Genomic DNA, 13,843 nt, shown 5'->3' with positions numbered 1-13,843 from the left:
CATTAAAAAAAAAAAAAAAAACTTGATTTTTATTTGAGTTAGTGGAGGATATGAATATCCATTAAACTTTTATTATCTTTTACTCCTATTATATATCGGAAAGTGGGAAATAAATAGTAAAAAAACAAAAAAAAACAAAAAAAGAGGTCGTCTTATCCTACTCCTAGCCTAAGCCTCCTGTTTTGAATTTGGTATCGCATCGGCGGTTATTTAGTTATGACGCGGGATTTTCTTGAGCTTAAATTAAAACACACATTCAATGCTAATTGCTGGTTGCGTCGGCGCTGCAAACAAGCATGGTGAGTTTCAGATCCTCGCTGCAACGACTCTCCCAAATCGGAACTCGCCTCGCCCAACGAACTCGTCCTAACAACAACTTCTTCATCAATTCTCTTAAAGTAAGTCCACTTTCTTCAATAATAATAATAATAATAATAATAATAATAATAATACAAACCTAATTCTATAATTTGTTTCTCAATCACTCCAATCCAATCCCTAGTAGTATTGTCAGTGCAAACTAGTTTTACTGTAACAGAGTTCAATCACAATCCACCATTTTGCAATTATTGTTAAATAAATTGCGGTAACAGAGTCAACTTACGTGCAAATTTCATTAAATCACCGTGTAAAATAGTTTTACATTCACTTAGCATCTCTGTTAAACCCTTGTATTGTATTAATTGTTATTTTATCATGTTCTTGTATAGGAAGCTGCAGATGCTTTGTCTAAGTTACAACAGTCTGGTGAGCCGCAAACGCCCAAGGAAGTACAAGCTATTAAGAAACAAGAAGATGCTTTGAAGCCACTGATTGATGCTGTGGTTTGTCGCGGTCTACTTTGTCATCAGGATAACGATGTCAAGCTTCTGGTTGCTATTTGCGTAACTGAACTATTTAGAGTCAAGGCTCCTGAACCCCCTTTTCAAGACCAGCATTTAAGGGTACTTGTTAGTTATATTATGCATAATTGAAACCCGAGTCTGTGATTGTGAACCTTTCTTTTCTTCCCATTTATTAACCTTTTTGTTGTATAAAATATAAATATATTTGTTCTTTGATTTCAGGATGTATTTAAACTCATCATTGGTTTGTTTGCGGAACTAGCTAATACTGCAAATCCGTTCTTTTCAAAAAGAGTTAAAGTATTGAATACTGTGGCTCAATTAAATTGTTGCGTGTTAATGCTGGAGATTGACTGCAAAGACCTTGTTCTTGAGATGTTCAATGTTTTCTTCTCAGTTGTGAGGTTCAGATCTATGTCTATATTCTATCGCATTCTCTCTGCCCCTCCTCGTGCTTCATTGTATAACTTGATTTCTGAGCTTGTTATTTAATTGGGATGTCAACCACTTTGCATTTTGTTTGATTGGTAGAAGGTCTTTACGTTTGGCACTTACAGTGTTTAATTTGTGATTGTGAGACTAAAGTATTAATTTTTTACGGTATAGTGAATCGGTCATGTATTATCTAGTTTCCCTTAACAATATCATAAAGTGATGAGGTGCGGCAGTTGGTGGGAGGTTGTAGTTTGACCTTAGTAACTACAGAAAATCAGTTCAGAATGATTGTTAATTTTAATGCAAGAATTAATGACACCTAATCTACTTTACCCTTTTCTGCAGAGATGATCATGATGATCGCTTGATTAAGGACATGTCTTCTATGATGAGAAACATATTGGACGAGAGCGAAGATGCTTCTCAGGAACTATTAGAAGTGATATTACGAAATCTTATAAAGCTAAAAAAAGTAAGAACCTGTTTTCTCTTTCATTTTAACCTTAGTATACATATTTAGTTTTCTAATATTTCTTTCACGATTAAAAGTTTTATACAGAGAAGTTGGATGTGATGTCAAATATTTTGTGTGTAATACATTCTGTATATTTGCCCATTTTTCTCCCAAGAATGTGTCTGTTATCTAAAAAATAAGGTTCATTATTTTTCTGGTCAATTTTATGTTTACTTTTTTTTCCCTCTTAAAGGAACACAATCTATTTGATAATGCTCCTGGAATGCTTAACAGTCTCCTTCTATCCTCTCATTCTCAAATTAATGAATATAACAATTTGAATTTCAAATTAATTAATAAGAATACCATTAGCTTATGAAGTGGTAGTTATATACTTATATTTATATTTTATGACTCCTTTTTGTCCAACAGGGTGCAACTCGCGCTTCTTATGAACTTGCTAAATCAGTAATCAAAACTCTTCCTAAAGTGGATGATGAGCTGAAGCCCCTAGTTTGCAAGTTTATATCTTCTTGTATACATGACAAAGACGCTGTGGACTGCAAGCTTAAAGAATATTACCATGAAATTATCTTTGAAATTTTTCAGTGTGCACCTCATATGCTTGTTCCGATCTTCCCTAGCTTGATTAAAGAGTTAGAGGTATATCCTCCCTTCTAGTCAAGATTTAATATTATATACAAGCTGGGTTCAATTGGTCGAAATCAGTTTTGGATATGTTTATTCTGTTTCTTTTCTTCAAATATATTTATATTCTTATTCTTACTTACCATTTTTACTATATCTACAATCCACTTCGTAGGATGATCAGGTTGATATTCGGTTAAAAGCTGTTAATTTGGTGGGGAAACTTTTTGCAATTCCTGAACAACATGCTGCACAGAAGTTTGGTGATCTCTTCGAGGTTTTTTTGAAGAGATTTAATGATGTATCTGTGGATGTAAGAATTAGTGTTCTAAATTGTGCCAAAGCTTTCTATGAGGCGAATCCTTCTGGGAGTGGATCACTTGAAAAATTTATCAGTAAGCTGCTTAACTGATATTCTTGTTTTTATTTAATGTCGGTTTATGTTATTTAGTTTGGTTCTGTATTCATATATCAATGCCTTAATAATTTCATCTTAGTAATTTCTGATATTCATTCAACTGCGTAGTTCTGCTTTTAATTTTCAATGCCCCAATAATTTCGTACTAGCAATTACTGATAACTTTTCAACTGAACAGCTTCTGTTGAAGGTCTATTATCTGACCCTATTGCCCAAGTGAGGATGCATGCGGTTGTTGTAGTTTGTGATATTTGCAGTTCAAACTCGCAGTGTGTTCCCGTGAAACTAATGGCTGAAGCCATCGAGACACTTCAGGATGAAAAGGTTTGTGCTGATGAGTTTTTTTGCCTGATCAAGGACAAAATATATGATTCCTAACAATCAAAATACTTTTCCAGATATCTGTTAGAAAGAGGGCCTTGCAGAAGTTGATGGAAATATATCGAGATTATTGTAAGAAATGTTTTGAAGGAAGCATGATAATTAATGATGACTTTGAAGAGATTCCATGTAAAATTTTAAAGCTTTGCTGTGATAACGAGTACAAAGAGTTCAGGTCAGCTTATGCACTCTAGATTGCTAGTTGAATCTAAATTTAAGTTATCCTGTCATAAGTAAGCGTTTTTTTTTTAATTGAATTTCAGATCACAGAGCATGGAATTGATTCTTGCTGATAATTTATTTCCTGATGATCTTTCTGTTGAGGAAAGGACAAATCACTGGATACACATGTTTTCTCTTTTCAGTTCTTGTCATGAAAAGGCACTGAATACTATTTTGATTCAAAAGAGAAGGTAGCAATCTGGCAATACCTACGTGGTATGTATGTTGGAAGGTGAAATTTTAGAAATATTTACAAATTATTCTTTTATCTTTCAGGTTGCAGGATGAGATGAAAACCTATTTGGCTATACGGAAGAAATTAAAGGTAAAATGCAACGATTTAGTGGTTTTTCTTATAACAAAGGGAAGATCATGCGGCCCCTTTCTATTTATAGTAGGTGGAATAATAATAATAATAATAATAGTAATAAGTTTTTTATATATTGGTCATTGGCGATAAAATGTCTTACAAAGTATATATTGCACTCCGTCCCATTTTATAAGAGCTAATTTGACTAAATGACACTATTCATTTATCTTGCTTTGACCGTATTTTTCTAATAATATATAGATATAAATATTAGCATAGAAGATCTTGTTTGATTCGTTTTGATGAGTATTTTCAAAATATCAAGTTTTTATAATTTTTACTAATAGAGAATTAAAAATATTAACGATCAAAATTGTGTGTTGGCATACGTGCATTAGTCAAACTAGCTCTTATATTTTGGGACGGAGAGTAGGCGCGTGCTATTGTTATACAATCTTATGTTTGTAATTTGGGTAGCTACGAACCTCAAGCTATGATGTCCGGATACTCAAAATGGGTGAAGTATCTATGTCTGATGCAAATACTCCTAGGATACATTCGGATACATCTCAAAAGTATCTAAAACAAAATATTTTTAAAAAATTGGTTATTGGAGAGGTTTGGGATACAGCATGCCATGATTGGTTACGCAAACAAACCGAACTCCACAACTTTGTTATGATCAATATAGTTATACATTAATGAGGAGCGATCAATGTCTCATTCTTTACAAGCATTTTGCATCTAAAGTTTTTTATTAATTTATTTATAAAATTTTGCCATTGTATCTAAAGCAGTACCGTATCTTGGATTTTTTTTCCCATATTCACGTATCCACATCATATCGTGTCCGTACTACATATGTGGGATTCATCAAGTTTTCTTTAAGATGACATGAAACTAGAATGTTGTTTTCTCTTGATAGCAGAAAAATAATGAGGGTTTGGAGAGTAATGGTTTGGTCTGCTTACATGCTTCTTATGATTTAATTTAATAAGTACAGGTTGCTATTCTTATGGTGTATAAATCTTCCTTCATTGACTATTAAACATTTTTTTTTATTATTATTATTATTATTATTATTATCTTGTCAGCATGTTGTATTCGGGCACGTTTATGCTCTTTGAATGATTTGACGGATTGGAAGTAATGGAGCCTTATTACTTTTTCAGGAAATTTGTGCCGAAGAAATACAGAAGGAAATAAAAAATGTGTTTACAAAAATAGCTGCATCTTTCTCAGATTCTCACAAAGCAGAAGAGTGCCTTCACAAGTTAAACCAAATCAAAGATAATAACTTTTTTAAATCTCTTGAAAAATTATTGGAGGAACCAACTTTCACAAAAGGACGAACCATCAAAGTATGTTGTTTGTATATCCAATTATATTTCACAAATTGTATGTTATTTGTAGAATCCATGAATATTTATTTTCCTTTTTTATTATTTGTACGCACTTCTAGATATTTTCATTTGTTTCTTTTTATTTTCCTTTGTAATTATTTTCTCTCTGATTCAAGGAAGAGAATTACTTGTATCCTCTATATTTAAATCGACCATGAGATGAGGAATAAATCATAATAGCATTTAGCATTCACCCTATTTTTTAACCATGTTTTTCCCCTTTTTAAGTTTCACTTCTTTTGTTTTTAACCATGCTTTTCCCTAAGTATGTTATTTGTATTTGTTTTTGACCATGCTTTTCCCCTTTTTAAGTTTCACTTCTTTTGTTTTTATGTTGGCAGAATGAACTTCTTGTAATGATTGGAGACAAAAATCCAAATTATGAATTTTTTCGTTCACTCTTCTCCAAATGTTCATCTAACATTTTCAGCTCAGAGCACGTCAAGTGTAGTTTAAATTATCTTTCCAATGATAAATGTATATTTAAGGACTTGGAGGATTCTGTTGGAAATCTTCTGCTGGTAATAACAGTTACTTCTTAGTGCATCTTAACATACATTCTTTTGCATCATTAATTAGTGTTTTTTTTTTACGGGAAGGGGGGGAATAAATCGTTTGACCCTGTTGTATGAAAAATTAAAGTTGGCTCTATAGACTATACAATGCAAATTAGGTGAGTGTATGTTGGGTTAGAGTCGAACATTCTTGCCATGATTTATAACAAAGTGAGGATAATACCCGAATAAACTAAAAAAATCCCCTAATTGCTTTAATTTCTTTGGGAATGGGCCATTGTAAAATTAGATAATACCTGATTAAACCCCGCCCATAGATATAATATGCCCCAAGTAATCAACTCTCCTTTTACTAAAACTGCATTTCTTTTTATTAGCCTAATAATAGATTATAAGCTTGGGTATTCCTCACCTATCTCGTCTCATGAATATCGAGGCCTAACTCATCCTTACAAAACCGGCTCGTACGGTGAGGAGTGCCTCCCCTTTATAAACTTTTCTCAAGAATCCTATCTATCAGATGTGGGACTAAATCCCACCAAATGTTGGCCACTAACACACCCCCTCCTCACGCTTCAGCCTGGTCCAAGGGGCCTGAAGCGTGAACGATGTAGGAATCCCAACGATAGACCCGATAGGCTCTAATACCATGTCATGAATATCAAGGCCTAACTCATCCTTACAAAACCGGCTTGTACGGGGTGAGGAGTGCCTCCTTTTTATAAACTCTTCTCAAGAATCCTATCTATCCGATGTGGGACTAAATCCCACCAAAATGTTGGCGGCTAACATCTCCCACAATGCTATTCACACATCAAGTCATTACTGCTGGGTTTAAAGAGACATATTGGAAAAATAACCTAAGTAACACATTCATTAGAGATAGTGCCGAATAAAAGCGTATAGAGCTTGTGCACTCTTCACCTTCCAAGCTGATTTTGTGAGATTGAATTAGGCCGCAAATGTAGGAGTTGTCATATTTGTATCAGAAATGTGGGATACAGATGTGCATACTGTGCACATGCCCCTCTTGCCATTCCTTTGCCTATGGGACTATCTATTGGCTTTCATATTTTGGGCAGTATTGAAGAGAGTTGAAACAGGTCTATATGTTTTAGAACACTTGAGTTGTTTCAATCATGCTTCAAAATATTTGGAAATTTTTGACAAATGCATAAAAGAGTCAAGGAACTTTCTTCTATATACATCACATACTAAAATGTAGTCATTACCATAAGTACATAGGTTATATTTACCTAATTGTTTAGTCAATATGCTGTACTTGTTTTCATCAATTACATGTAGTCTAACACCACTCATCTATCTCGCTGGAGCGTATAGTATAGGACTTAAACTACTATAGTTATGTGTATAGTAATTACATAGATCACCTAACTGTGTCTGTGCAGTTAGACATTAGTGCTAAAATATTTAGAATTAAGGGTAATAATTACACAGTTATGTTGTTACCTTAATTGCATGATTCCTCCTAACCAACACAATGCACTTCTTTGAATACACTATTATTTATATATATATATTCCAACAATTATCATGTTTTATGTGTATTTTGTAACATTTTCTTCATGATATGTGAAATAATCAATTCAAAAAGTAGAGTTTCAAATGTGAAATGATCCAATGGCTACTTAGATATTTAGAGTATTTTGGCTATTGTAGCCAAATTAAAGGAAAGCTATCTGATTGTGGGAATCAGGGAATAGTTGAGGGAATATTTTTTTTTTTTAATGTAGATTTTTTGATTAATTCTTATTCCATTTACTCGACCAAGGCTATTGCTATAATTTTCCCCTCAATGCTGAAAGACTCGGAAGAGAAGTTTCAAATGTTGTTGGAGCATACATGTCCTGTAAATGACACACTGATTGAGATTATAGCAAAGGAAGGTCCTAACATTTCTTTCAATCTGAGGTAGCTTATGGTGTTTCCTATTATGTTTAAGTACTCTAACCTGTGTTTCTGACAGAACTATCTTGCGCATTCATTGTATTTATTGGAAATACATTATAAATACACAAAGATAGATATTACAAACATAACATATCCCATTGAAAATAGGTCTTTTCTTTTGGGCTTTACCAAGTTTTATTTTAGCTTTTCGATGGAGAAAGTTTGGCTTTGAATCAACCATTTCATTATTGTAAAGTAATCTTTGACTACTATGTTAATTTACTCTCTTTGTTTTTACTTTTCAGTGGCATTTTTCCATTTCTAGAGAGAATGTGCTTACGTGGAACTCGCAGACAAGCCAAACTTGCAGTCTCTGCTATTGTCTCCTTGGGTTTTGAATACTCAGTTGTCTCAAAATTAGTTGAGGTACACATTTTTTGTCGGCTACTATTTGTAGCGTTATAATATTTCTTTTAGTCTATTACGTTGCATGCCCAATCAAAACAACATTTGCAGTCTATTAAGGACTACTTCAACCAATCAAAGCATCTATTACGTTGCATGTGCAATTGGTGAGAACCGCCCAAGCCTATTAAGGACTATTTCAACCATATTTCTAATTGATGGCGGTTCTCACCAATTGAGCGAGCTTTTGGAGTTGATTTTGGCCTAATCCTAATTCTAAGTGTGTGTATAGCTAATTTTAGGAATTCTATTTATGTTAAATGATTTACTTCTTAATAATGCAAGCTGACTATCTTTCTGTTGTTCTGTGTGCCTAGAGACTAATTTATTCTTTGAATATCCAATGGAATGTCACAACAATTACACAAAATCTGGGATACACCGCAGAGTGCTCAGTTTCTTCTTTTGAAACACAAGTAGAAGATATCACATCATGTATAAGCCAGAAGATTAGTCAAGTAATTGAATTTAACCATCAATAATCTGCTCGTTAAATTTATTTTGCCAAAATAATCTTGATGTTCATTATAAGTTTTCCAGCTACTTGTATTTTCCATGGAATAATTTACATGCTTGATCAGATGGAGTCTTTGGATGATAGTGATCTGACATCCTCGTATAGTTCCTCTCCGTGCAGCAAATCTTGTCAATTGAAGGTAATTATGATCAATCTGATTGAGCATTTACTTCTTACTTGTGACAGCTGAGTTTATATCTTTCTGTTCTTCTGTGTGTTCCCAGGAAAAAAATTATTGTTTAAATTGCCAGTGGAATGTTCCAACAATTTTGCAATCTCTGGGATGCATCGCACAATGCTCCGTTTCAGAACTTCGATCTCAAGTTGAAGAGATCATATCAGATATATGCGAGAGGATTATTAAAGTACTTGAATTTAACCATCAATTGTTTTGCCTGTTAAATTTATTTAGCCAGAACAATGTTGATGTTCTGTAGAAGTTTTTCAGTTGCTTGTATTGTTCATGGAATAAGTTTCATGTTTGATCAGATGGAGTGTTTGGATGATGACGATGATGATGATGGTGATGATGATCATGATCTGAACTTCTTGCACGATACACCTAAGTGCGGCAAATCGTGTCAATTGAAGGTTAGTATGAGGATTCTGATAAAGCATTTGAAATATTTTTACTACACCTTCGACTATGGGATGTTCCAATGCTCATATCTTTTAAGTATGTTACAATAAAGGACAGATACTATTTAATACTTATACTAATTATTAAAAATATTTCTAAAATAATTTTTACCTTGTGAAAAAACAGAAGACGGTGAATATTTTATCTGACGTGCATTATATTTCTTCCATATTGGCTTTGTAATTTATCTGGCATCCTTGTTTTGCAGATTTATGGGCTGAAAACACTAGTAAAAAGCTTTTTTCCTGACCAAGGGAACCAGACGAAGCAGAACATTATTAAACTCTTGGGTTTTCGCAAAAAAAAAGAAGAACTCTTGGATATTTTATCAAGAATGCTACGGAAAAGTGATAGTTTTGTTAATAGGTATACATACTCATCTTATGATTTTTGTAGTCAAGGGAGAGTGTTGTTAACATGTAATTTTGGGCATGCCTTGTTCCTGTTAGAATTGTAAGAATCTCATGCATTCTGAGAGAATATTGGAAGAGGTTTAACTGAAACTGTTATTCAGTTTTGTATTTCTAAAATCTTGATTGATACAATGCATGTGGGATCTATTTATAGATCCTTCACTAGACGTTCTGATTTTTAGGAGATAGTTACAGAGAGATACTACAGTGAGTGAGGATGTAGTCCTGGCAGGGACTAATATAAGTGATTATGTTATTTATGTAACTTCAAACGGATTTGTTAAAACTTTTTTGGTTGGTTTTCTTTTTCTTTCCACGTCGTTTGATGTTCACTTAACTATTAAACTTGCTTATGAACTTTGTTTTGTGTTTACTGTGTGCAGTGAAAAGGATAAGGCTCACATCAGATTAGCTGCTGCAACGGCAATTCTTCATCTTGCTAAGATGTGGGATTTTGATATCACTCCAAAACAATTTCGCTTAACTATTTTGATTGTAAAGGTATGTATATTATCCTGTCTCCGTTTGAAATAAAAGTAAAAAAATCATAAACTACTAAGCATCCAACACATGAATACGCGTTTGTCACTGGTACGTGGTACAACTAATGTTTTGTAGTGTTGTGCTTCCTTGAAAATATTTAGTTCTCTAGAATAATCGAAAAAATATTCATCGGAAGGAATTATGTGTATTTAGTTCTACGTTAAGCCAAAGTTATTATTTCTTATGAGTTATACCTGAACTATAAATATTTTACCAATTCTCCTTTGTTTACAATTATATATATTATTCATTTCAATGTTTTAATGCACCTATTTTTGTATTCCAGGATTCTTCATATTTTGTTAGGAGCAAATTTCTCAGTAAAACTCAGAAATTGCTGAAGCAGCGTAAACTACCTATCAGATTTGCTTGTGCTTTTGCATTGGCAACTACCGAGAGAATTGACAATCTGCGGTTTCAAGTACGTTTGTTCTTATATGCATGCCACTCTTGCTATTTTTTATTATTTGTATTCATATTAAACTGTATTACTTTTTCTCATGAACCTACTATCCCAAAAGTTTAAGCTAGTATGTTGGTTCTTATTATTATGCTTTAGAGCCTGTTTTTGTTATTTGGAGGAGGTATGTTTGTGCTAATTAATGGTTACTGATTCTGATCATTTTAGAACTATAAACATATGGCAGAGTTTATTAAGGATTACAGTATACCAGCTTGCAGACGACGACCTTCTTCTGTTTGCTATTACCCTGAATACATTTTGGTGTTCTTGATTCACGTGCTTGCTTGGAGTAACGACTTTCCTGAAGCAAATCTAAATGCAGAAGTCTATGCTGACATTTCCAGGTAATATATTGTTGTTGTTAATAATATTATCCGGTCTCATTTTAATTTTATTAATCATGACATGAACTTCAGCGCTTATGATGGTGACACATATCGCTTATTTTTGTAGACCACTTTTCTTTCTCCTGCAAGCATTGGTTGATATCAGTATTGTTCGTGACCGAGAGCTTGTTAATGACACTGTCTTGTATATATTTGCCATTTTTCGACGAATCGAAAACCTTGAGGCTGTGGATTCACACACAACAACCATTGTAAAACATTTTCAACATGTTCATTAACTACTGTTTTATTTTTGTTGTCGTCGTCGTTGTTACAAGTTTAATATAAACTTCATGTAATGCAGAAACTGCACAAGCTGGCTGAAATTGGCATGTTCACTTTAAAGGCATTATATCCCGGTGAAATTTCTGTATCACAAGCCCCGGAACAATTATCTCTGCCTCCGTCATTGTATAAAGTGAGTCTCACTAGGGATGAATTTCTCTATCACATTCTATTTATAGAACACATTCTTTTTATTTCAATTTTCACTTATACTACACTTTAGTTTCTGTTATTCATGAGTTTCTGTTTTTTGGTGAATCTGTTAACTGCAGGCTACTTCAAAATTTCCGGAGTCCTTTTTTTATGAAAGTTTTCTAAGTAGAGTCTTTGACATACTTCAAAACTCTGCTGCCTCTCAGAGATATGCTCAAAAGGTATATTTGATTATGAAAATTAGGCCGTAAACATTTTATAGCTCATTTTGGCGCTGCCGTTTATTTTTATTTATTTTCCTTTTTATGCTCGTAGCCTGTGAACACACTTCGTCGACCTGCTCGCAAGGATCAACAGAATGTCCCAAGGTTCAAAGTTAATGTGAAGCGAAATATATCTTCCAGCAAACCAGCCGGTTCTCCAATGAGAGACATAACAAATGCTAATAATGTGAAGCCAGGTATATCTTCAGAGAAAAGGAGAAAACATATGCCTACGTCTGATTCTGGATCAATACGTTTGCATGAATCCTCTCCAATTGTGAAGCAACAAAATTTACCATCAAAACAAGTTGAAAATACTCCTGAAAGAAACCAGTTTTCATCTGGTGATTCTGCCAGCTGTAAGGATTCTCTAGTCGAACCAGGTGTGACAAGTACTATCCATACTGTGACAAGTAGTATACATACTGATCCATATTTCAAACGCCCTAGAACCAACACCGAAGATACATGTGGCTCTAAGGTATTAATGATCAAAAGATTTATACTATTTCATACTTGCATGTTTAATTTTGTAACTGATATGATGAAACATATGACAAAGAAAAAATAGAAACAATATGTCAGTTTCCTCTTTGTTCTTGTCTATAGCATTAAGAATTTTTATTCTTAGTCTTTTGGTAACAGCATACATTTGTGATGTCTTGTCTTATTGACATGTTATTATAACTCTTGAATTGGTTCTACTCGACCCCTACAAAACCAGTTTGTAAGGTCAGAGGTATCATCATTCTGTATAAGCTTATTTAGGCCTTGAGTTTTTCCCAATACACCCCTCATACCCAACGCTATTAGACTCCGATACCATTTATGATTTTATATTGGGTCTAACTCTTTAGTATAAAATCCGCTTTGTAGGGGTTGAGTTAGCCCCCCTCACTTCCCCCACATTTTTATTTTGTTTGCAAAATTTCATATTTCAAATTGTAGATTCAAATTTTATAATTCAAAATGTTCCTTATATATGCATTGACCTTCAGACAAAAACAACATTTCTTCATCAACTTTTCTACCTCCAAATAGAACGCGTTTAATATTTTTCCCTCATGTTTCTAACATGTCTTAGTTATAACCAGGATGATCTTTCCGCTAAGCATTCAACATCTTCTGTTGAGCATGTGGACTCTTTGCATCGAGATACACATGTTTCACATTCGGAGTCATCAGACCTACCTAGAAAGAGTGCACGATATACTAATCAGTCGCCCAATCCGCGCAACTTCCCAAACCAAGACGAACTTCCTCTATTTATGCATCAATATTTTAAAGATGTGATTGATGTTGCCGGAGATGGACACTGTGGATTCCGTGCTGTTTCTGGACTACTTGGCCGGTCTGTTGATGAATATGACACCATCCGTTTTGAACTTAGAAATGAGTTAAACAAGAACCGCCAAGGTTATACTAGTATGTTTGGGACGGAGAAACGACTCAATGACATTGAGTATGCCCTGACTTATGCTGGGATCGGTTACACTAATAAATGGATGATGATGCCAGATATGGGGTTTCTTATTGCACAGAGATACAAATATGTTGTAGTATTACTTAGCAGGTTTGGGTACTCAGAAACATATTTTCCATTAGATGGTGCACCAAAAGACCCCGAACAACTCATGTGCCTTGGATATGTGCATAATAATCATTTCATGCAGGTAAATTTATTTGTTTTTAAATTTATATTTAGTGTTGTTGCATGTGTGTAACCATCGTGCTCGTTATTACAGATACATTTGATGAACGGATGTCCACTACCTCCTACAAGTCCACTGTGGGAAAAACACCGTCGACCAGATGCATCAAACTGGCCGGATAGATATGTTCAAAGGATGATTTGGTATACTGAGCTAAATCGTGTTCATGGTGGTGGTGGTGGTGTGATAGTTGAAGATGATTTAAAACCTCAAGATGATAAAAAGGTTGAAGATCTTGAGAAAGATAAAATGATACAAAGTTTGAAGATGGTGTAAAAAGTGAAATTATAGACCAGACCAAAGATCAGTTAAAATGTATATGATTAGAATCTTAAATGATATTTCGATATAAGATGAATGGAATACAAAATGTATATAATTATAAAACTAATCATATATAGAATGATATTTTGATAGTGAACTTACCTATATCCATTCTTGTCTTTGATTATAGTCCTTTT

The 13,843-nt window shown here is 33.7% G+C and overlaps 1 protein-coding gene across 2 annotated transcripts; it reads left to right on the top strand.

Annotated features, from left to right (window-relative positions):
• Nucleotides 1-141: 141 nt before the first annotated feature.
• Nucleotides 142-13,817, top strand: LOC123915433 (sister chromatid cohesion protein PDS5 homolog B-like). Of its 2 annotated transcripts, XM_045966544.1 has the most exons (28): nt 142-398; nt 711-944; nt 1,068-1,249; nt 1,626-1,752; nt 2,167-2,397; nt 2,558-2,777; nt 2,979-3,124; nt 3,199-3,356; nt 3,445-3,594; nt 3,680-3,728; nt 4,886-5,074; nt 5,458-5,637; nt 7,424-7,563; nt 7,848-7,968; nt 8,325-8,465; nt 8,589-8,663; nt 8,749-8,889; nt 9,014-9,115; nt 9,373-9,530; nt 9,961-10,078; nt 10,407-10,541; nt 10,749-10,927; nt 11,037-11,181; nt 11,274-11,387; nt 11,527-11,628; nt 11,723-12,151; nt 12,765-13,343; nt 13,416-13,817. In XM_045966544.1, exons 1-28 carry the CDS (start codon nt 297-299, stop codon nt 13,656-13,658), a joined length of 4,890 nt encoding a protein of 1,629 aa, XP_045822500.1. In that variant the 5' UTR covers nt 142-296; the 3' UTR covers nt 13,659-13,817. The 2 variants fall into 2 exon arrangements, with proteins under 2 accessions (XP_045822500.1, XP_045822501.1); XM_045966545.1 differs by lacking the exon at nt 13,416-13,817 and having other exon boundaries at nt 12,755-12,853.
• Nucleotides 13,818-13,843: the final 26 nt, after the last annotated feature.

Source organism: Trifolium pratense, linkage group LG3 (assembly GCF_020283565.1).
Source record: "Trifolium pratense cultivar HEN17-A07 linkage group LG3, ARS_RC_1.1, whole genome shotgun sequence".
NCBI classification, from domain to species: Eukaryota; Viridiplantae; Streptophyta; class Magnoliopsida; order Fabales; family Fabaceae; genus Trifolium; species Trifolium pratense.
This window is presented reverse-complemented; position numbering and strand designations above follow the sequence as displayed.